The 23240-nt window shown below is 46.0% G+C and overlaps 8 protein-coding genes across 10 annotated transcripts; 5 read left to right on the forward strand and 3 right to left on the reverse strand.

The window, feature by feature from the left end:
- Positions 1-761: 761 nt before the first annotated feature.
- Positions 762-2265, forward strand: GL218_00385 (uncharacterized protein; the record flags this gene model as incomplete). Of its 2 annotated transcripts, none has more annotated exons than XM_033576800.1 (2): positions 762-1112; positions 1171-2265. In XM_033576800.1, 2 exons carry the CDS (start codon positions 762-764, stop codon positions 2263-2265), a joined length of 1446 nt encoding a protein of 481 aa, XP_033442064.1. The 2 variants fall into 2 exon arrangements, with proteins under 2 accessions (XP_033442064.1, XP_033442063.1); XM_033576801.1 differs by lacking the exon at positions 762-1112 and having other exon boundaries at positions 1349-1389; positions 1452-2265.
- Positions 2266-3258: 993 nt separating this feature from the next.
- GL218_00386 (Sm-like protein LSm1) lies at positions 3259-3954 on the reverse strand (the record flags this gene model as incomplete). Of its 2 annotated transcripts, XM_033576802.1 has the most annotated exons (3): positions 3259-3578; positions 3654-3722; positions 3786-3954. In XM_033576802.1, the coding sequence occupies 3 exons, from the start codon at positions 3952-3954 to the stop codon at positions 3259-3261; spliced, it is 558 nt and encodes a 185-aa protein (XP_033442061.1). The 2 variants fall into 2 exon arrangements, with proteins under 2 accessions (XP_033442061.1, XP_033442062.1); XM_033576803.1 differs by having other exon boundaries at positions 3259-3722.
- A 1178-nt stretch (positions 3955-5132) lies between these two features.
- On the forward strand, positions 5133-7033 carry GL218_00387 (Sphingosine-1-phosphate lyase; the record flags this gene model as incomplete). Its single annotated transcript, XM_033576804.1, has 3 exons — positions 5133-5236; positions 5341-5946; positions 6040-7033. 3 exons carry the CDS (start codon positions 5133-5135, stop codon positions 7031-7033), a joined length of 1704 nt encoding a protein of 567 aa, XP_033442060.1.
- A 929-nt stretch (positions 7034-7962) lies between these two features.
- On the reverse strand, positions 7963-9474 carry GL218_00388 (kinase, mitochondrial; the record flags this gene model as incomplete). Its single annotated transcript, XM_033576805.1, has 4 exons — positions 7963-8026; positions 8090-9078; positions 9141-9289; positions 9360-9474. 4 exons carry the CDS (start codon positions 9472-9474, stop codon positions 7963-7965), a joined length of 1317 nt encoding a protein of 438 aa, XP_033442072.1.
- Positions 9475-10833: 1359 nt separating this feature from the next.
- On the forward strand, positions 10834-12038 carry GL218_00389 (uncharacterized protein; the record flags this gene model as incomplete). The annotated part of the gene is made up of 3 exons (XM_033576806.1): positions 10834-11589; positions 11644-11723; positions 11786-12038. 3 exons carry the CDS (start codon positions 10834-10836, stop codon positions 12036-12038), a joined length of 1089 nt encoding a protein of 362 aa, XP_033442071.1.
- A 2086-nt stretch (positions 12039-14124) lies between these two features.
- GL218_00390 (Polyol transporter 5) lies at positions 14125-16428 on the forward strand (the record flags this gene model as incomplete). Its single annotated transcript, XM_033576807.1, has 7 exons — positions 14125-14656; positions 14721-14747; positions 14800-15006; positions 15067-15290; positions 15344-15757; positions 15818-15943; positions 15997-16428. The coding sequence occupies 7 exons, from the start codon at positions 14125-14127 to the stop codon at positions 16426-16428; spliced, it is 1962 nt and encodes a 653-aa protein (XP_033441603.1).
- A 737-nt stretch (positions 16429-17165) lies between these two features.
- GL218_00391 (uncharacterized protein) lies at positions 17166-18246 on the reverse strand (the record flags this gene model as incomplete). Its single annotated transcript, XM_033576808.1, has 4 exons — positions 17166-17267; positions 17324-17875; positions 17928-18165; positions 18218-18246. The coding sequence occupies 4 exons, from the start codon at positions 18244-18246 to the stop codon at positions 17166-17168; spliced, it is 921 nt and encodes a 306-aa protein (XP_033441604.1).
- Positions 18247-20653: 2407 nt separating this feature from the next.
- On the forward strand, positions 20654-22678 carry GL218_00392 (putative hydroxyproline-rich glycoprotein dz-hrgp protein; the record flags this gene model as incomplete). Its single annotated transcript, XM_033576809.1, has 5 exons — positions 20654-20762; positions 20965-21311; positions 21377-21482; positions 21586-22575; positions 22659-22678. The coding sequence occupies 5 exons, from the start codon at positions 20654-20656 to the stop codon at positions 22676-22678; spliced, it is 1572 nt and encodes a 523-aa protein (XP_033441605.1).
- Positions 22679-23240: the final 562 nt, after the last annotated feature.

Consider the following 23240-nt stretch of genomic DNA (forward strand, 5'->3'; position numbering starts at 1 on the left):
CATAACACTGTTTTTAGCTTTGTGTTATACATCTCATTTTTAGAGGTACCTCAAAATATTACTATCTTAAGTCTAACGAGTCGCGTCAAAACGCGTCGTAAATTGACTAAGATATGGTGCCTCGGAGAGTAATTGCCGACTCTGACGACGAAGATGGAGACGACAATCCACTAAGTCCTCTAAGAGAAGATGAAGGAATTGATCCCCCAGAGGTAGAACAATTAAGCCCACATCACAGGCCGTCAAGCCCTGATATATTAGACAGCCACAATCATATATCTGATACTACGGACCAATCCTTCTTTGCCAGTGTTTATGATGAGCAGCAAAATAGGGCTCTTCACCAATTTCATCTTATCGAGAATATAGTCCGTCAAAGTCAGCAAGCGAGTAGAAGTAGTGGGGAGATCTCGCTCCCGGTGAAGGGGAAAGGCAAAAAAGCTGATGCTTCTTCGGCCACGAATGTCACCTCACCAGTAGTCTTGGGCAAGATTAGGAACGAGCCATTACTCTTCAGCGACGGTGCTTCCGGTATAACTACACCACGAAAGAGCGCATCTGGAGAATGGGATGTACCTAGTAGTGCAGAGGACATAATGATTTCAAAGACTACTAAAAGTTCGAAAGGAAAGAATGAGAAGTCGTATGGCAAGCGAAAAAGAAGCCAATCAAAAGCAACGAAGAACTCTGCTGCAGCAGAAATCTTCATGGGATATGATAATACACTTGAGACAGCCCAAGACACAGCTTTGCATAATGAGATGCTTGCTCCAAGTCACGGAGTTGGGTCATCACTACAGCCCGTATTCAAACAAAATGAAGTCTTACTCGATAATTCTGTGATCCGGGATACGGCGCCTATAGCAAATTTTTATATCGCTCAGAGCAACCTCACTACCATGCAGAAACTCGAATATGAGAAGGTTAATGTGTCGCAAAATGGATACCCCGGTCTCCCTGGTCTCCCTGGTCCTCTTACTAATATAAAGTCAAGCGGCATGTCGACGGTTGCATATCCAACACCTAGCCGATATGCATCTTCTTCTGGGCCACCGCTTCCGTGGGAAAGAGACTCTGCTGCTGATGTCGAACCTGATGAAAGCGTTGATTTCGTAAATGCAAGTATACCCAGGCATTAAAAGTTCTCACCTTATCTAATGATTTTGATAGATAATGTCTTCTCCAGATGTCATTGCTGGCCATGATTATACGGAGGGAAACCCGGCAGAAGCAGTACTTGTGGATACACAGGTAGTACATGATGAGGTCGAACCTCCAATCGGAAATACTACCCCAAAGAGTCCATATACCAAGAGAAAAAAGAGGACAAGGAACATACTAGATGAAGATGAAGATGAATTACAAGATGGACCTTGGGACTATGAGGCTGTTGATCGGCAACAAGACAAACACAAACGGAGGCGTAATGAGCCACAATTAAACCCACCCAGTTCACATAGAGACGATGCTATCGAACTTCTTCCGAATCCACACGAGGAAATACTTCGGGATCAAGACTATCAGGACCTACCCAAGGAAGAAGTACGTGATACCAGTGATGCTGCCCCTGAGATACCTCCGACAGCGCCGCCACCTGTTCCTTTCGATGCGCCTGAGAATAACCTGCCAGAGACTCAGCCAATCCCCCAACCAAAGAAGCGTGGGCGCAAGAAAAAGCAGGCTGTGAAAGAACAGACCCCGCAAGAGCTGCCTTTCGAAAACCAGGCTGCTGCTCAAGAGGCACCCCCTGCTGTTAAAAACCTCGAGGTACAAATTGAGCCAGAGAAGCCTAAGAAGAAAAGAGGCCGCCCTCGAAAGTCAGACTTAGCAAAGCCCGAAATAGCGTCGGCTCCTGAACATGAACTCCACATTACGCAAAAGGCTCACAAGGACGACGCCCAGCATAACGAGATCACTTTGGAGAAGACTGAAGCGACCGAGAAGCCGAAGCCCAAAAAGAAACAAAAAGCCCGAAGTGAGCTGAAAAAAAGGGAGGAGGAAGATCCAACCACAGATAAGGAGGACGTTGAAGACGCGTTGAAAGAAATCAACAGTAACTCTAAGCCATCTGAAGAACCAGTATCAGCTGAGGAAGTGCCTGCGAAGCCTACCCCCAAACAGTTAGCCGATCAGCAAAAATCTAATGAGAAAGGTAGCACGGTCTCTAAGCCCACATCCACATCTTCACAACCTAAAGTACAATATCGAGTTGGCTTAAGCAAGCGAACACGGATAGCTTCGCTACTGAAAATTATCAAGAAATAAAACCAACTTGGCAAAGTCTATTGTAGTAATTAGTACAGTCATCTTTCAACTTTCAACTGTGCTAAAGGGTGGATTGCTCGGCTCTATAGCAAAAGGAATTTCCAAACGATTCAGCACTAAGAGGGAAATGGAAAATGATGATTATGAAAACTACCACTTCTATTTTGTTGGAACATCAATCAAACGCGAAAATATGTCGGGCATAATTATGGAGGTACAAAGAGCTAGGCGGCTGTTACACCTCTTAAACATGTAGATAACTATACAATAGATAACTAGGTGTCTATATCTATATAATCCCTTGGTCCAATAGTGCTCATGGAAGAGCTTGATTCTCTTATGCTAATATTACCTCGGATTTGTAGATGTCGAGTTTTCTATAGAATGGCTTAGGGCAACTTGGCATGGAGTTAAATGGTGAGCGTATGCTGGGAATAGGGGCTTACTCTTGTTCCTGAGTATGAAAGATGAAGATAGCAATCACGCACTCACAGTTGTGTTATATGAATTATTCCTCTCATTCTATATTGCCCTTCGTATATGATAGTTTTAAGGTGTGGATGGTGTGGAACGGCATGGTAAGGTGAAATGGTTTATTATTGCGTGGAAAGATCTCTTTTAAATGACTGATATATGCATCTCTAAAAACTAAGGCAGCCAACCCGATGGCATATCTCATATCAGCCAGGTATAAAGAATACATTCATGCTTTCTAAATACGACAAGCTACCAACACCGATTAGAGTGCAGCTATTGTTTGCTGTTGTAGGAGTGCAGTCTTCCAGGCCTCTAATTCCCGTCCGCAAGACTAACCAGTCTTATGTACTAGGGTTGATGAAAGGGAGACATTTCACAATATTCTGTCTCTCAATCCATCTTGGGTATATACCACTTTCCCCGTGGCGTAATTTTTCTTCCCTTTTTCTTTTTATCCTTTTGCGCGACCCGAGCGGTTATTAGGCCTACAACCAATATTCTTAGCTGTCCTTTTTTCTAGAGCATAACCTCCCCAAGGTTCTCGCCCTCGAATCCCAGCGTAGCCAGCTTCTGTAGCTTCTTCTTTTCTTTTGTCTTTTCTACCGCTCTCCGCTCTTTGGCCAGCTTCTCTACTGCAGCAAACTCAGCCTTCTCAAAACCTGGGGGAGGGTCGTCGTCTTTATCGAGATCGATCTCGCCGAGGAGGAGCACGTTCTCGCCGCGGACGAGGAAGATGCCGTGGGTTTGTTCGGCGTATAGGCCTTTTGGTTGTGGGTCTGAGGGATCGGATGTGATGGCGTATATGCGCTCGACTGTGGACTGGAGAACTAAGTTTGCTGAGACATAGATATAGATATTAGTTATAGAAATAGAAATAGAAATAAGAATAAGATTAGTTAGGGAATTCATACCAAACTGGTCCCAGCTTCGTAGAACACCGTTTAGTTTCCGACCATCTCGTAGACACACCAAAAGCTTTTCTATACCTGGTGGTTAACAAAGGACCTGAGACGGCGCTCATCTCGCCGCATCGATTGCCTTACTATCGGTGAGGTCTAGTAGCTGTGCAGCAGTGGTGAACATCTGTGGAGGAAGCTGTTGTGGTTGAGGGGCAGCAGAAGAAGTTGATGCTGATGCTGCCGCTGCTGCGCGACCCAGGGACGAGCCGCCTGGTTGAGGTGGAGGATCGTGAATCGATAGGTTCTCCATCATATCATTTGCTTGGTTTTGTTGTTATTTGAGGCAATGGTGCTAGAGCTATACCGATCCATAGAGAAGAGAATAGTTCATTCAGGAAAAATAAGCTTAATGGATTCACGCCGGTGTTTCCTTTACAGCGACGAGTTGCTTGTGTACCGATGTCAGGCGCAATTTGCACTTAGCTGACGTCGTCTCTTTCATATGCTGCTACTGGAGTCTGGAACATAGGAAACCACGTTATTAGTCTGATTGGATTTTGGCGGGGCAGAAACAATGGGAGAAACGTTAATGCGCTAGTGTGCTTAGATAATACTATTGTCCAATCACAATAAGTCCAACATTATACTGTATTACTTCCAAATGTATAACGATGGGGAAGACAAGGGGACGACTCTAAGTATATTTTATAATGTCAATTATTAATAGCGCCATCTAAAGTGTTATACATTGATTAGTTAAGGGAACGGGAAAAAATAAAGATCTTATTCTAACCTCTATGGAATTGCTAAGAGAGGTAAATGTTTAAAAAATACTTGGCTTTTATATGAGAAAAGCATACTATCGGAAGTACTTCGGATCAATCCTCAATTGTTTGTCCATTTCTTTAATTGATGCAACGTCCGGAGAGCACGAAAATACGACGGCCAGCTCTAATACCTTAGCTAGATTATCTTACGATGCCTTAAAAACGTAAAACTCTTAGATGGTATTCTCAATTTGACCTAACGGCCAGTGAGATGACAGGTAAATGTCATCATATAACAAACCCGCTAAGAATATAACCTTACCAGCTCGCATTCGCGATTACCTGATTACCTTGGCGGGTATTACCGGATCTGGGAAGACGGGCCTAGGCTAGACAAGGGGGATCCACCTCTGTTGTTGCCGAACATCCTTGCTCGCGCATGTGACGACTGGGCCGTATTTTGGCCTTCGCTGTTCCCTTTTTCTGCGGGACGGGACCATCCTTTGGCGTAGCTTCGTGTTCCACGGATCTGACGAAACTTATCTTGGATTTTCTGGGGTTACATGTTTAGATAAAAACCAATACGAATACATATACATATACACACACACATACTACTTTTAAAGTCTTTCGAACCTCCCTTCCATTTAAATGTCCCGGATAGTTTAGACGGAATTGATTATTTGGCAATTGAGCCTGTTTTGGTTATAATAGGTCGACAACCATGCCGGGTTCTTCGAGAATGCCTATTAGCTTGCGCGAGAGCTTCGATAGCGTAAAGAAGCGATCTCGGACGATCGATCCTCGGCAAGTTTTCAATGTCGAGATGTAAGTCTTCATTATTTTGACACCATTTTAATAATATTACCAAGTGTTACTATAAAGTACATAAGAGAACTAATTACTAATTATCCTGTCCCGTCTCTGTGTAGACTCAAAAACATTATTTTCTTTTTCTTCGTACTGCGCATAGTCCGCCGAACGTTTTGGAAGTTGAAGGGCCGTGGTATCTTTGGTACTATAGCGGAATTATACCACGATGTACGACGTGTATTATACGGTTATTTCCTACGCGCTCCGGGAGTTCGGACCCAAGTACGGAAACAGATTACAGAATCGTTAGCAAAGATACAGGCAAAGATGATACCTGCCGACAGCACGCGATACACAACATTACCAAAGGAGGGCTGGACAGATGACGCCCTACGAGCAGAGCTCGACACGTTGGCAAATATGGAACATACCAGATGGGAAGACGGTTACGTATCGGGTGCCGTATACCATGGTGAAGAAGATTTGTTAAAGTTACAGACGGAGGCCTATGGAAAGTTTACAGTTTCGAATCCGATACATCCGGATGTTTTCCCCGGAGTACGAAAGATGGAAGCCGAGGTTGTCGCAATGGTCCTCTCCATGTTCCATGCCCCACCTAGCGCCGCCGGAGTATGCACCAGTGGTGGTACCGAGAGTATATTGATGGCATGCTACGGTGCGCGGCAGAAGGCATATGCGGAGCGTGGTGTAACGGAACCCGAGATGTAAGTCACGTATTTGTATTATATTATTATATTTGTATTACATGATCTATATCTATTAAGGTACTTTGGAATTACTAACTCGATGGGTTATAGGATCCTCCCGGAGACAGCACATACGGCCTTCCGGAAAGCTGGCGACTACTTCAAAATCAAGATTCACTTTGTACCTTGCCCTGCTCCCACATACCAAGTCGATGTTCACCGTGTATCTCGCCTTATCAATTCTAACACTATCATCCTTGTCGGTTCTGCTCCCAACTTCCCTCATGGCATCATGGACGATATCCCGGCTCTATCCAAATTAGCCCTGAAGCGCCACTTACCGCTACACGTAGACTGCTGTCTGGGTTCGTTCCTGGTCCCTTTCCTCGACAAGGCCGGTTTTGAGACGGAACTTTTCGACTTCCGCCTCAAGGGTGTCACCTCTATCTCCTGCGATACGCACAAGTACGGCTTCGCGCCCAAGGGCAGCTCCACTGTTCTCTACCGCACCCAAGAGTTGCGCACGTACCAATACTTCGTCTCCCCCGACTGGTCCGGCGGCGTATACGCTTCCCCCGGAATCGCGGGTTCCCGCCCCGGTGCCCTCATCGCCGGATGCTGGACTAGCATGATGCGGGTCGGTGAGGCCGGATACATCGACTCGTGCGTCAAGATCGTCGGCTGTGCCAAGAAGATCGCCGAACACGTAGCGTCGTCCCCCACCCTCAGCGTGGAGCTCGAGGTGCTCGGCCGCCCTCTCGTCTCCGTCGTCGCTTTCTCCGCTCGTAACCTCAATATCTACGACATCGCAGACGGTATGAACACCAAGGGCTGGCATCTCAATGCCCTGCAGAACCCGCCCGCCATGCACGTCGCCGTCACTATGCCTATCGTCAAGGTTTGGGAGCGCCTCGTCGCCGATCTCGAGGCCGTTATCGAGGAGGAGCGCGAGAAGGAGCGCGTCCGTGCTGTTGAGGGTAAGGCCCTGAAGGGCAAGGCTACGGGCGATACTGCGGCCCTCTACGGAGTCGCGGGCAGTTTGCCGAATAAAGCCGTTGTTGTGGATTTGGCGACGGGCTTCATAGATTTGATGTACAAGGCGTAATGAATCAAGATGAATTGTCTCGTTATGCTAGAATTCGAAGAGGTGGTAGATAGTGTTACGATAGTATGTGTAGCGGATGAAACGACTTTACAGCCACTAGGCATATAATAGGAGAAGCAGTGTACGTTAGAGAAGGGAGAAAGTAGGCGGGTCTTCGAGCGGGTGGTCGGGATCCATTATTGGTCTTATAATGGCTGTACATATATATACCCGATAAGGGGTTAGCGAGCATACGGAAAGGGTAAATCCTATGAAAGGGGCCATGAAAAGGTCGAATCCTCAAAGAAAAGGGGTTCCTATCGTACCTACGCCATGCATATATACATATATGTATATTTCATAGCGAGACATGGCGAGTGGATGGTATAACAACAAAGTCTTCAATCAATGCTGTTACTTATTTATGTACATTGTAGAAAGTTGCTTTCCGAGATGATCTTGTTCATGCTTTTTATACACACCATGCCTTGATGCAGAGTAGTCATATCATTCCGGCCACCTGTCTCCCACATCCATAGTCCCGTCCTGCGCCTTTTGGAAGTAAAAGCATCGGAAAAGGCGGGATGAAAAAGGAAGACCGAAAATATGAGGAAAAAAGCGCCGTGCCCCAAACCCTATTTAATTTTTACCTATTATGTGTCCCCTGATTTGACCTTTTAATCTCCCTTCTTACCCTATATCTTTCTCAGCGAGCACACGCATCGATCCGAGATCCGGGGGTCATAAGCCATACAAATATATGATCATAGCTCTGCTTTCTCATCATCTATGTGAGAAAAGCGGCTGCCCTCCTGGCTGATCATAGATTCCGCGTCGCCGACCTGCTTACGCTCCGAGACCTCGAAAAATTTAAGCCGTTTCTGCATCGTTCTCCTATGTGGTAACGTCAATCCTTGGGACGATGTCCACTCCCTCATGACTGCTGATTGCTATTGTAGGGGCTCCGAAGAGCTCGACAAGCGGTTGAGGTGTAGATACACATCTGTTCCATACCTAGGTAGATTCTAAGTTAGTCTTATGGTGATGAGGTAAATCCAAGATATTAAATCGACGTACCCTTCCATGCTAATCAGTTTCAAATCGCCACCGAAATACCGTGCGTAAAGTCTCGAGATTGGCAGTCCGTAGCCAAAGCCCGCCATCGGTGCCTTGAAATCGCTCTTATCAAAATCAGGGTCCAAGTTAGGGGTCCGATCTACAGTCGTGTACATGTACGTCCACACTAGTGGGATGGCGCTTCGTGGGATTCCACCACCTTCGTCGCTGATCTTGATCGTGATATCTTCCCTTCCTTCTGCAACAATTACCTTCGTTACCGGAAACTCCTGCTTATCTTGCCCGTGCGTCTCGACAACAGCTCTTAACGAGTTTTTCAATGTCTCGAAGAGCATATGCGATAAGTGACCGGGAACGTACATAAAGTTGAGGTCGGGGTTACAAACAAGTTGGATCTTGGGTGCTTCAAAGAGTCCATAGTGATCTTCGCATACAAACCGAGCATTCTCGATAGCCTCTTGCGCCAAATCCCGCACGTTCGTCTTCGTGCAGATAATCCCAACATAAGTAGGGTCCCGATGGTGGCTTTGATCCGTCAAGGCGATATGCTGGCCGATAAGCATACGAATACCTATTCGAGACATGTAGAAACGATCTAAGAAGGACTGTATGTTGTTGTCAATTTGCATCCGTTGTCTCTTTCGCTTGTATTCAAGGATACCCTGTGCCATCGTTGTGACAACGCCGTCATGCCGTCTCTTGATCTTGTGTAATGTCTGTGCAAATTTGGAGTTGTACGCCTGTAACTCGGGTGGCCAATCGCCATTGTCGTCTACCATAGCGAAGTATCTTCTTGCTGCTTGGTACTTCTTGCTATTTCCTAGGCCAATTTGTGTCGGCGGCGCCGAGGCATACTGGCCTTCACGAATGCTCGGGTTTGGAGTAGCCTCCGAAAGCAGAGATCCTTTACCGTTGTTGAATTTACCCGGGTTCAACAGTCGATCCCGCACGTCTCTTGGCAGCTCGGGCCGTCCGAGATTGATGATCTCCTATTATCACATATCAGATGACTCACGTTCATGACCATCGCGGGTAAGTCAAGGGGGCGTACCTCAAACGACTGCGCGTACCAATCCTGGACTCTCTTGACCGATGGCATGTCACTAAGTCCATCAGGTAGGCTCGTGAGCTCCTGAACTCGATGCGCAAGACGGATTGGGAGCTCTTCGGCGAGAAATTGAGAGGCGCGAAACAGGGTTCCTAGGCGATGATGTTGAGTCAACAAATTGCATTTGTAATTATGACGACAAGAGAAGTAAAAACAACATACCGACTGAGGGTCTCTCGCCAAACTGAACCATCTGCCTTAAACTTACACCCGTAGCAGGAAAGAGGGAGTAATGGCGGATGGTGTCCATTAGCCTCTCAGAAGCCTTCCACGACATGATGGGCGAGTTCGTCTAATCAGCGAGGGCTCGGTGGTTAGACTTATCGGACCTGAAGATGTGTAAGATCTCAGGTAGGAGAGAGGAGTTCAGGCCATGAGACTCGAATTGGAAAATGTGGAAGTTTGAAGTATGAGCAATAGCACGAGACTAGAGACTAGATCGGAGGATCACCCCGCGGGAATTAGGATGACGCTTGATAGCAACGGATAGCAGGGTCCTATCTGTAAAAGTGCCGAGGCTCTAAAAGAACAAGGAGCTTTAAAAGTCTAGTAGCCGCAACCTAACAACGTAACGTGAGACTTTTATGACTTTTATGATTATATGAACAAAAAAAAAACAAGCTACTAAGAAGGACAACGACAGCAACGGGGATGACAATAGGTCACCATTAGGTTGAATAGTACTATCTCGAAGACTGACATTGGAAAAGTCCAAATCACAAGACCTTGTGAAATGGGCGAGTTAGAAATTTGGAGAACAAGGAGATCCGGTCATTGACTGTAAGGGTTTCGAAAGCCGTCATTGGTCGATTATCTGTGGGGGCGCGGAGACATGGGAAGAAAGTTGCACAGCTTTCGCCAGCTGCTTCCCTGGTAACATTCTGAACACTTTACCGAAACCATGCGAGTACAGCCGAGAAGGAAACTCTTTTAACGGGCAGTTGCCGGTCTGACAACGAGCTGTACATGTAATCATATCAATGTAGGTGATTGTTGCTTCCCGTCCCCCCCCCTTCCCCCCAGATTTCTTACCAGCTTACCAGCTATCCAAGTACGTACATGCAAAGCCGGCACTTTCCAATCAAGATGGACTTATTAAAAGTCTCGCATAAGAAACACTTCTAAGTTTTAAGCGCCTTATTAATAACCTTGTACCTGTCAATGCGGGTACCCCGCCAAATAATCGCCTTAGTTCTTCACCCTCCTGAAACTACCTCCTTGAAGGTTGATTCTGAGCTATTTACGACTGTTTCGAGATTGGAATAGGAGGTTATCCTTGCATTTCTTAATATTTCTTAATGGAAGAATATCGCGTAACTACCAAACTTTATCTATCTTAGATCTAATACTTCAATATCGGAGTATACAATACATCCAAGGTCCGGTATGACTGCCTCGTGTGCAATTAATATAGGCGCATGTACTTCCAATAGCCGTTGTTGCCTTAGGCCTTCACAGAGGCCAGCTTTTGTGGTGCACGGATCTAGGTTGCATCGAGCTGCATCTATGTTTCCTAACCAAAGAATATGTCACATCGTCAGGCATCTCCCACCAGGCTCATCTATTGCTCCTATCCAAATACGGAAGTCCTTAGTTTAAGCTGGTTATCAAGGCTGAGGTTACGTTGATTTGCCTTATGACGGACACAGACTCGGATGCAGAGCCGGATAGCACTCCGGCCACGCCGGCGCTGCAAACGCCGCCTAGGAGCGCCAAGTCAGAAGAGTATCATCACCCCTGGTCATTATACCATGCCGCCGCAACTCCTCAATCATCACCACCAGCTTCGCCGTCATTACCGTCCTTGCGTCTTCATTCCTTGGGCATGTCTCCGTTTTCCCCAGCGCGTCGCCAGTTTTCATCACCTCTTATTAAATCAGCATCCGCTCTACATCTAACCGAGGTAGGCCGATCTAGACGAGAATCCGTTGTACAAGACAGCAAAGATGTCCTCGTGCAGCGACTAAATGATCTTGCTGCTCAGTTGAGCAAGCAGGACAATATACAAGAGCACAATGTTAATACTCTCCATGCCAAAGTGGATGAGATGGAAAAGGCCCTATCCGCGAGAGACTATCAGCCGAGTCGAAGATCTCTAAGGTCTAGACCTACCAGCCTGGTACTCCAGGATAACAAAATTGAGCGCGACTCCTTTTGGGGACCGCTAACACCAGGGCACACGATGCCTAGTATTTCGACCACGCCTTTACCTACATACGCATCTTCATCAACCCAAACCGAAGGAAGCCTTAATGCTCTTGAGGTCGCTGTCGCTAAGGGGTCTCAGATGTCGGCAGTGCAGGCTAGTCGAATCGCCACGGAAGCACAAAATTTGTGCAAGGAACTAGAAGAAGTTGTCTCGGGTCTACGCGCTCGGCAGGAGGAGACAGATGTAAGAGTGTTACCAGCCACTTATATAAGCACATTCTGTCTAATACGTATGTAGCATATTCACGAACTATTTATCACACGTGCAGAACGCGCCGCGCAGAGAATCATTTATCTCGAAAAGCGGGTTAAGGAGCTGTAAGTTTAGCCAAGTCGGCCATTACTCGAAGTTGTGACCGATGCTGACAACCACGGGAAAGCGAATGTGAGCGAAACGAAGGTGAGATGGAGATGCTCAGCCTACAGATTCAGCTAAAGGCGATCGAGGTGCAGTGCTTAAGCTACGTGCCGAAAGATGCCGATGAAGAACTGCGAGAGAGTATATCTGCATGGAAAACGGAGTGGTCTGCCTTAAAACGGAAAAGAGCCCGGAGAAAAGCTAGCGCAAGCGAAGATACCGGGACATTAGGAACTCCTACCAGACAGCCGAGAATTACGGGTTTTCCAAGCTGAATTATATTTGTACATCATTTGCCTGCTGAAGGGTGTCTGGCGGTCTAGGGGTATTTCTTAGAGGGGCAAACAACGGTGCCGATCATACGTATATTTCATCAGCTTGAGTTTGCCCAGCAGGCGCTCAGCATTGTATATATGTCAGTGTAACCAAGGCTGGCTGAAAGAATTTACAAAATCAGACAATCCTACCGAGCATATCGTTTGTGGGATAGCACTCAGAAGTTGATGCTACACGGGAATTGGCATAGGTTGCACGAGTTGCGCAGATCCGTTTTCAGTTATAAAATGTGCAAACAATGAACTCGGTAAGACATGGAAGACGAGATGGTATCTATCGAGGTACCTAACATGAGACTTGCTTGCCTCGCCTAAGTTCGAATATTACATACGAATATTACCTAGGTACATACCTCTATACCTATACCTATACCTACCTTATACCTAGACATGCAGTACATGTACTACACACCACATGACCTATCGCATCGCCGACTTAATGGTTCAGCAGATTCGATGCGACTGGGGGGACACGCGGGACCGCGGAATGCCGGCAAAATCATTTATCACTCTACATCTTAATACTACCGATTAAATCATTGATACAAATATACATCGCATATTTTATTAAAATTCGCTCTAGGCGCTTACTACAATTATAAGTACCTATATTCCATTTACCCAGGACTAATAGTAAATTCACTATAAACCATCCATCAGTATTTGCACAATATTCAGGACCGGGAAGAAAGTAACTGTAGCGTAAGAAGATGATAAGCTTATTGAAAAAGTGCGGTTCGGATTACGTCATAGGTCGCCATTTGGGGGTCTTAGCCAATTATATGGCGTATACCCCAACTTTGGGATGACCATGCCTTCCTCCGCTTTCCTTTGTGTCGGGAGAAAGAATACGTACAGGTTACAATTAGGTATCTACAGCAGATCTTGGTGGAGAATAATGCGTGCCATAGTGGAAGCAGCTGGGTAAGGTCCATAGCTGCAAGGCTTTCGTGTAACATCTGATTACATAGTACCTACCTCCTCCTAAGTAGGTAGGTATACATACCTGTAGTATAACTCACAACTTACAACTTACAACCCCCAACCTTATAACATATGTTAAAAATTGCATTTTCTACAATTAAAATGCCTTGGCTGATTCTAGATGTCATACCGGCTCACACGAGAGCTCCAAGTTACTCTCGGTATGCATAAAGCTTCATCCGGCATTGGCATAGTCATGTCAGCCGTATTGGCCGCATCAAAGCTGATTCTCTTCACTTACATGGATAATGTGGTAGTACAATCTGTAATCTTTTTGGTTGCCGTTCCCGCGCAACGTAGCTTCGAAGGATTCTACCCTATCACGTTTTTAATATAATCAAATTCCGAAACAGTAGGTATCTGGTCTGTCAACCATCGCTATCCATGCTGTCGTATGTAAATCATACCAGCAAGCTTGGAACTATCGACGTCACCGCCCTCTCATATTGCACCTGATGTCCTAGAAGGCTAATCGGTGAATTATAGCGGACGGAAGCTTGGGTATCCTTGGCAAAAAGCAAAAAGACTAGTAGTCATCTTCCATTGGTTTACCCCAGGAATACTATACTCTAGCAAGTCTAGATCCCTGCTATGGCGAATAGGGCAACACTACAAGATGACGTCGCCTCATCTTAGGGTAATCCTTCAATTACTCTTTGACCAACGAGGCTCGAGGTATAGTCTTTGTACTACACCACATCTCATCCGTCATATACAACTCTCACGCGATGATCGACAGTCGTTTTTTTCGAATAAAGGCTGCCGAGCCCTAGCCCCCTTGGTCGAGTAGTCTTCTCGCTGTGTGGCTCGTCAAGCGGTGTCAGAGCTTCTCACTGCCTTGTCTAGTCGACTAATATAACTAGTCCCGTTCTTACTTATCGTTGCTCTTTTGTCCGTGTCAATTTTAGTTTCAGTTTCATCTGTGCCCTTCTATATAAGCTTATATTAGCACTGTATCATCCTATAGGGAACGAGATAAGTAGACTGAGCACCAAACGTGTCCTACAACACAACTTCAGAATCGAGTGATTGATACCAAGATATGGCTTCTAATTCGGGAGATCCGCCCAAAGACGGCCCATTAAAAGAAAAGACTGAGAAGATCCAACCTCGAAAAGGGTCAGGCTATTCAGACGCGTCTCCATCCGAACTCGAACATCGGGAAACTACAGACAATATACTAGATGAAGGAGAGAGACGACGTCTAGAGGCCACGGCCAAATTAGAGAATCCTCTTGCTGGTCTCTCTCCAACACAGCTAGCCCAGCGAGGTGAGGAGTTCTGTGTGAAGCACGGCCTCACTGATGCAGACGACATTCGCGCTTTCCGACTCGGCGCTATGATCGCCGGTAACTTGAACAAGTACGACACCGTCGACGAGCTTACCGATCGTGAAAGAGAGGTGCTCGACAGGGAGATTACACACAAATGGTCAAACCCCACCATGCTCTATGCCGTTATCGTCATCTGCTCGCTCTGTGCCGCCGTTCAAGGTATGGATGAGACTGTAGTCAATGGTGCGCAGTCCTTCTATAAGGCGGAATTCGGGATAGGAGACTCCAGCTCTCAAAGAGGTGAGCTATAAAGGCGTCGATGCATATTAATTCTACGTACGTACTAACTAATGTGTCTGAAAAGATTCGTGGTTACTGGGCCTCGTCAACGGTAAGTCTACCCTTGTTAGCGAACACTTAAACGATAACTGACAACCCTCCAGCTGCACCATACATATGCTGCGCTTTCGTCGGTTGCTGGCTCACGGAGCCAATGAATAAGGCTTTTGGACGCCGTGGCACCGTCTTCATTTCTTGTGCCATATCAGCTTTAGCTTGTTTCTGGCAAGCCTTTACAAACACTTGGTGGCATATGTTCATCGCCCGTTTCGCCCTCGGGTTCGGTATTGGCCCAAAGTCGGCTACGACCCGTAAGTTGTCACTTCAGCTACAAAACGTGATGAATATCGACGGCGCTAACTATGTATAAGCCATATTTGCTGCCGAGTGTTCCCCGCCGAAGCTTCGCGGTGCTTTGGTTATGCAGTGGCAGATGTGGACTGCTTTCGGTATCATGCTAGGATACGTAATGGATTTGGCCTTCTTTGATGTCCCTGATTTGTCAGGAATTATAGGTCTAAATTGGCGCCTTATGATGGGATCTGCCCTGATACCTGCTGTTATCGTCTGTGCCATCGTATACTTCACCCCTGAGGTAAGTAACATAGAACCCCTCGTGATTCAATAGTTACTAAACACGTCTCATAGTCGCCTCGGTGGTACCTTACCAAAAATCGACATGTCGATGCTTATAAGTCTATCTGTAAGTTGCGGTATGAAAAGGTCCAGGCCGCGCGCGACCTCTTCTATATGGACACTCTCCTTCAGATCGAAAAAGAGACTATGAACATAGGCCAGAGCAAAATCAAGGAAATCCTTACCATCCGTCGAAACCGAAATGCCATGATAGCATCAGAGATCGTGATGTTTATGCAACAGTTCTGTGGTGTTAATGCCATTGCATATTATTCGACGGAAATTTTCGTTGAGAGTGGCTTCTCTATTCAATCTGCTCTCGTGGCCTCGCTTGGTTTTGGCATCGTCAATTTCTTGTTCGCTCTTCCTGCGTTTTACACTATCGATACGTTTGGCCGGCGCAATCTACTCCTTACTACTTTCCCTGTAAGCTCATCCCTTTATAGCCACCAAATTCTTAGGATAGTAGCTAATTTTTTGATATAGCTGATGTCCCTTTTCCTATTTTTCACGGGCTTTAGTTTTTGGATCCCGGAGGATAGTACCGCGCACATCGGTTGCATCGCGTTAGGTATATACCTATACGGCGTGGTTTACTCTCCAGGCGAAGGGGTAAGAACAGTTCGGTATCCCCCGAAAAATTCTTAATGCTAATTGCCTCTCAGCCCGTCCCATTCACATATAGTGCAGAAGCGTACCCGTTATACATCCGTCCAATTGGAATGTCACTTGCAACGGCGACGACGTGGCTCTTCAACTCGGTGATCTCTCTCACATGGCCAGCGTTGACTCAAGCCTGGACTCCTCAAGGTGCATTCTCATGGTATGCAGCGTGGAACATTGTTGGCTTCTTCCTTGTACTCTTCTTCCTTCCCGAGACTAAAGAGAAGACGCTCGAAGAGCTTGACGCCGTCTTCAATGTTCCACTCCGTAGCATCATGCGTTACGGCGCAGACCAGTTCTTGTACTTCTGGGGCCACTATATCTTCCGCCGCAACATGGCGCCACCTAAGGTCCCATCCGCGACCCCGACGATCGAGTATACGAGGGAACAATTCTCCGAGGAGAAGACACACGATGCAACTGCTCGCGTCTAAGCGACTGGCATCTTAGTCTTAAGGGTTTATTAGCGTTTTTCTTTCTTTTTCTTTGCAATGTGTACAATGCTATGTCACTTTCTGAGCAAGTTGGCTACCTAACCTAGCAATGGACGCAATTTAAGGGTGACGAAAACTGGGTAACGATTACTTTTCGCGGGAGTGTCTCTCATTAATAACTTTTGGATACCCATTTTAAGAACTACCCATTCAATTAAATAACTAAATATGTCGATAGTGATGGACTACTTACCTAGGTAGGCATATAAAGCTACTACTTTACTGCAATTGAGTTTGGGGGTGTTTTTTTTTTTTAAAAAAAAAAAAAAAAAAAAAAAAAAAATAATGAAACTAGCTGAGTGAATTGGTGTATTCAGTAGAGTAACTTAGCAGCCAATTCATATCTCGAGAAAGTAATAGTCAGAGGTCACCTTTCCTCCTCGAGCTCCTTTCCTTTTAATAAACATGGACTTCGTTAAGATCATACCCTTACGAATAGCGAAAAACTATTCTCAAATTCTACTAAGGCAAGGGAAAGGCTCATATTGTTATAATACTACTTATTAGAAAGCACGCAGTAAAACAGAATGCATTATTAACTACCTAACCTTCGACGTCGTAGTCAGTACCTGTTCACAACTAACTATCTGTAAACTTGAAAGCATGCACTTATATGTAGCAACACGAGCTATTAGGACCATGCAATTTGACCCCTAAATACCGTAGTTGAGGCTTGCTTAGTCGCTATCACTGTCGTCGCTTTCGACGATTCGAAAATTGCTGGGTTCCGTCGGACGAGTCGCATAAGCCGGTGGCGCAAAGAATACTTTGCGAGTGTCCTGTAGACTATTAGTTACCAGGTAGTGTACACTAGGTATGACTTAGAAGCACTTACTCCTTTGAACCATTTTTTACCGGGCTGATTATCCGGGATCTTAGGTGGCAATTTACTGCCTTCCGCCGAACCCCCGTCCGTGGCCTTTTCGACACTCTTGCTAGAACCAGGGGCGAATGGGCTGTAGTTGTACAGCCGAAAAGTAGGTTCATCGGCAGGTGCGGTGGAGCCGGTTACCGATTGAGCCTTACCGTTATTAGTGGAGTTCACAACGGAGGCGGTAGGTGTAGCGGGACCCCTATGATCAGATTCGGGACTAACAGGTAGGTTGGTGGAGTCGGCGCCCCGCCACATCGGGTTGAGCGATTGAATCATCGTGTCATCAACCTGACCAGCCTCAATTCCATTAATACGAGCCTGCTGGTAATCGGAATGAACTCCGCTAGGTCTATTACCAACAGCGGGACCGGGAGACGCAATGGTAGGAGCTTCGTTTTGTATGCCTGTCGCCTGCGCCAGAACCTGGTGAGGGAGCAACTGAGAGTTCGGGGGACCGTAGGGGGCCTCCTCTCCGTTGAAATTGCATACCCATAGAGTACAGGGTATGCATTGCTATGATGGTTAGTTAACAATAATAGAATGTCAATAGGGCACTAAAACTTACTGCATTAGGGTCGTTACGCTGGTTCTTGCTGAAGTGATCCCTGTGTTTCCACAGACCACAAGGACCATTGCACTTGATTTCTTGTGGTACTGCTGTCTGTTTTGTATGCTCTTTGCAAATGAGCCCAGCATTCTCGGGAGTGACGCCATCGCGACCCTTGATCTTCTGCCATTTGGAAATCTGGTTTCGAGAGAACTTGTCAGGGGCAAGCCACTCGCCACCAACAGCACACATAAACCTAATCGCGATATTAGAAAAAAACATGAAATATCACACCATCAAATACTTACATCTGCGGAGTACCGTTACCGTGTGCCATCTTGAACGTTGTTTGACAGTGCGACAAGTAAAATAGCGATAATAATCAGAATAGATATATCACTGACTATCACTCCTACTGTTATAATATGTGTTAGTAGAAGGCGCGAACCGGGTTAAGTATGGATAGAGCGTATGAGGAGGGTAGATATCAAATATCAAATACGCAAAAAGCATATGTATTATAGGAAAGTAGTACCGATGTCTTTAGAGATGAACGAGGGTGGGAGAGTTGAATGCATGCTAACGTACCTTATGATTTCTTGCGTGGGGAAAAGTAATTGCTCAATTATTTGAGATACCGATTCGGGCAAGGTCAAGTTAAGAGTGTCGAAGCAGAACGAGAAAGACGAAATAGAGATGTGCCTATTTCAGGTAACGAAGGTTGAAGTGATTTCCAGTTGCAGACCTAGTAGGATGTAAGCAAAGGTACCTAGGTGGCGCTTGCTGTAATAGCAAGGAGAATCTATTCGGTGGGCTAGTGGCAGGTACCAGTTAAACACACGAAGGAGAATTAATAGTTGAATAGAAGTGTTGCCGGGGAGACGAGAGGGCATCTACTCGAAGGAGGATATCGCCCTGGAAATGTTCATGAAGTGGAAGGGGAAAGGCAAGATAGGTAGAAGGATGATGCTTACCGTGATATCAGTTTTATCGAGTACCGTGGCGAGGCGAACTCGGTGGTTGTTGTTAACTACCTCCTAGATCGATATCCCAGGCGCTTATGAAATATTGGATGGGATATGGCGGTTGTGTATAGGATGGGGGAGATATTGAGTTGGAGGAAAGACTTAGGTAAGTTTTAGATTGAGAAGAAACCGCCAGGGTTTACATAATAGGTTAGGTAGGTACCCAAGAGACGGTATGTTTTATGGCAAGTACGTTATGTGGCAAGTATCGTGGGCCTAATGCCTTCCAAACGCGTCAATAGTGAAGGTTAGATAGGTAGAAACCAACGCGGAAGGGTACTTTATAGAAGGTACCCTTCACGTTGATGTTTCCACATTTACATAACATCATTATAAGCCTATCATCTACGGAGTTTCGTAAGCATGTGGTGATTATCATTCATATTTCCAACTAGCGCTAACTTTGTAATAAATGGTATAATTCCGTTTCAGTTTAAAATATCCTTTAGTAGACCTCTACAAGTGTTACCCGAGTATTTGAAAGTGACTAGGTTATATAGGAATTGTATCAACATTGCTACCTAATCTACCTGCTGTGATGAGAGAACTATAAGGTAAGAAGAAAATTATATATAAATATCCTCCTTGTAGTTCATGACTTGAAACTGGAGGTTATGAGAGAAAGTGTCCAAAGGCCGGGAAACTTTTAAGATATGAACTAATGCACCTATATGGTAGTTTCAACATGTTAAATGTCTCGTGAATTTTGTACCTAACTCTGCTTAGCTACCTAATTTAAAAATTATACGACTAACTTTACCTAGGGTGACATATCTTATAGGAAATATAATATTAATATACCTGGTGAGCCTAGAGATCGAATCAAGAAATAATACTTATAAGGTACCTATATATTAAAATTTCGGCAAACAGTGACTTTTGGGGGGTCTAAGTACCAGTAGGACGCAAGCTTTCAAATTTTAATATATTTACAACATGTGTAATACGAGTATAAACGATATGAAATATACATGATGTAAATCGGGAGTTTCGATGACAAGTTATCGCAAAACGCAATATGGGTGGAGCGGTTGGATCTGGTACAATGGATTTATCCCTATTTCACCCTATTGTATACCCCTTTCTTAGGAAATACGCCATCCGATAATATCCCGTGAAGATCACGGAGGAGGTCCGGCTACTCAATTTGAATATAACATGTCATACATTCCCATATGTGTATCCTCTCCTATGAGTGATAGGACGTCACTGTCGTGTATACCACCATAGGGCGTTCTTAAAGCTAGTCATACTAAAAGGACACCACCCTCGAGAGCCCGCCCAAGGCATTGCCGCGGTAATAACTTGCCGGTGTCTTCCTTAGCGAAATATTCCGGCCCCGTGGACTCTCCCGATAAAAGAATTGTACGCTCAACCATCCCTTTCTCACCCGAAAGCGTGACACCGATCATATGCTGTGCGTACCACGTAGATTTCTCCCGAACATCGATGCCTTAATAACAGGGATGATCCCATTCATGATGCCAATCTGTTGCCCGGCTTCTGCCAAGGACGGTAATGCTCTACTGTGACCACCCGTGAAGTGCGGAGACACTTGAATGAAGGCTTTAGGCGTTCAACTAACATTATGGCTTCCACCCCTTATCATAATGAAGTCTTGTAGATAATATAATATGGAATGTTTCTAAATTATCTTTATTTGTTTTGGTATATCTCCATTCTTATGAGCGGCAGGACTGTTTGAATTTCCAGTTAATAATGGCGGAACAGCTCTCTGCGTACGACAAGATCAACCACCCGAATATTCATACTCGTAACTGGGAGGCCCAAAGTGTTCGTATAGTGGAGTCTAAATATCCGGCAAACGGTGCGTCCCAACCTAGGCCGCTTTCTTGCGGCCACCCTCGAGTGTCCTTCAATGGCAGTAGCCGCCCATCCAACCTAAGATATCAGCATAACTCGAATAGCTCAATACTAATGCCTACCGATTTGTAGATGAGCGTAGGACAGAGGGGGATGAAGGTAAAGTTGGCCTTCATAACCTTGATGCAAACGCTGATGAAAAGCAGCCGAAGCGGCCGACGGATATCGGATCGCTAAGCCTCATCAGGAGCAGTCAACTTCAAGTTCTTCAAATTCAATCACATCTTCTTCTATCGAAAGTGCAAGCACGACTAGCACATCTGCTATCAGAACCCCGTCAAGCCTAAAGAACACGGAAATAGGAGACACGTCACGTCCGGGGGTCCGTTTTTCTGACCGCGGACCCCCTCGTACGTCTACCGGCCACCCTACGATCTATCGACGGTCCAGCATTGGAGCTGGGACAGGAGTAGAATGGGGTACCCTGTTTGACGATAACGGGTACGCTACCACGCGAAACAATCAGTTTCTTAGAGGCCTGGCAAAATACATTGTATGCTATTATATATAAGAAGAGAGATGATACAATATCAACGACTAATGCACCTAGGGTCACAGATCGATGATTTGGCACCTAGTAGTAGTAACCTTGTTATCACGCCCGAGAAGCTATGTGCTCTCTATTCGAGATACAGACTGAGTCCGGAGATCTATCCTTTTATAGGTGAGCTTTGGTCAATTTGTCTAATGATATCCGAGTATTCTCAACTTGAAGGTTTACACATATATGATATGATTATGGGAGCTTTGCTGAAGTAAATAAACAGAAATCCTCAATTCTAGAGCTAGGGATGCCCATGATCGTCTCGCCGATTTCTTCACAGATCTAGACTGTCAGTACCATCTAGTGCAACCCGATTTCTATTCTAGGCCAAGAATCCCTGCTTTGACACCCGCTGGGTTCGCCCAGTATTTTACCACATGTATCCTTGCGCATCCTGATGAGGAATTCCGCCGTCTTGACAAGATTGTAGCGGATGTTCAGCTTGTATCTGATACCCCTGTCGATGGCGAGCCCGAAAGACTTCCCAGACAGTTGTTCCGCAGTCAGTTTCCCGTGAGGCACGATCCTAAGTCGAAGAAGATCCTGACCGCTGCGATTGACGACTTGATATACGATCTTAGGCTGTTGGAGCCGTCCAGCCCGAGGTCCCCACTGGCAATTATGCCGCCGCCACCACCGTCGTCGAGTAACAAAGACCGAAGTATCGTCCCCGTAATTCGCCGTTATGTCATTCCCGAGGAGTACACAAGGAGAGATGAATACAAACTCGCCGCTAGCTCCGAGGCGGGACAACCCTGCGGACGATACCAACAGAGTATGAATGATGAGAAATCTGGTCGGGCTCTTATGGGTAACCGGGACCGTGAAACCTACTACGGGCGAGAGAGAAGTCATTACAGCAAAGAATCCAGCGGCTACCGACCTATCCCGTCGGGCGATGCTGGTAGTATTGTACTCTATTCCCCGAAAAGCACGTATCAGCGCGCGCGGAGTCCTCCGCCTAGGGGCTATCGGGCCTCGGCGCCGGACGTTAGCAACGCATCTACGAGCTATTTTAGGCCTGCTGGATACCTGCCGCAGCCGCCGCTGACCATCGCAGAAAGGCGCGAGTATGCAATGAACCCCGTGAACCCAAGCGCAGCGGCTGAAGACGGCGCTCGAGAGGAGATTAGAAGACGCGAAAGCAGTGGCGGACGGCTCGAAACGGAACCACTTCTAATAGAAGCCGCTGCCCAAGAGAGCGATAATAAAGGTACGATCAGCAAAGCGCCGGCTTCGAGTCCAACCACAGCTACGAATACATCTTCGACGCCGCTAGTCGCTACTACGACCCAGCGGCAGCACTCACGCCGTGATAGCAACGGCAGTAAGAAAGGAATTACAAATTCGACTACGGCATCATCAGAGGCAATGAACACCGGTGAGAAGAAGCACCATCACGGCCATGGCCATAGTCATAATCACAGCCATAACCATGGGCACCATCGGCGTCGTAGTGTGGTGGAAGACGATAAAGGGCCGACGTGGGAGGAAGTGCTAAAGTCGCCGCCCTCTTCTCACCACCATCACCATCACCATCATCACCATAAAACGGAGAATAACAGTAAAGGAGGGAGCAAAATTCAGCATTCCCGCCGTCACTCTACCTATTAAATGTAGTCCTCTAGTCTCGCTACGTTTTGCTTGACTAAAAAGGGGGTAGGGGTAGGAAGAGTAAGATATGGAAAAGGAGGAGCGTAACATATAAGATTAAGATTAGGTTGATTAATGTACCTAATTAGGTAGTCATTCGCTACATACCGTGGTAATTAGGTGCGTTAGAGCTACCGAGGAATATGTGTTGAGGTAATTATTAAGTAGAAAGGGGGAGATTGATCTAAGATATGTTAATTCAGATGATATTACTACCAATACAAC

The sequence above is a fragment of the Daldinia childiae genome (genome assembly GCF_008694065.1).
Source record: "Daldinia childiae strain JS-1345 chromosome Unknown Scaffold1, whole genome shotgun sequence".
Lineage (NCBI taxonomy): Eukaryota > Fungi > Ascomycota > Sordariomycetes > Xylariales > Hypoxylaceae > Daldinia > Daldinia childiae.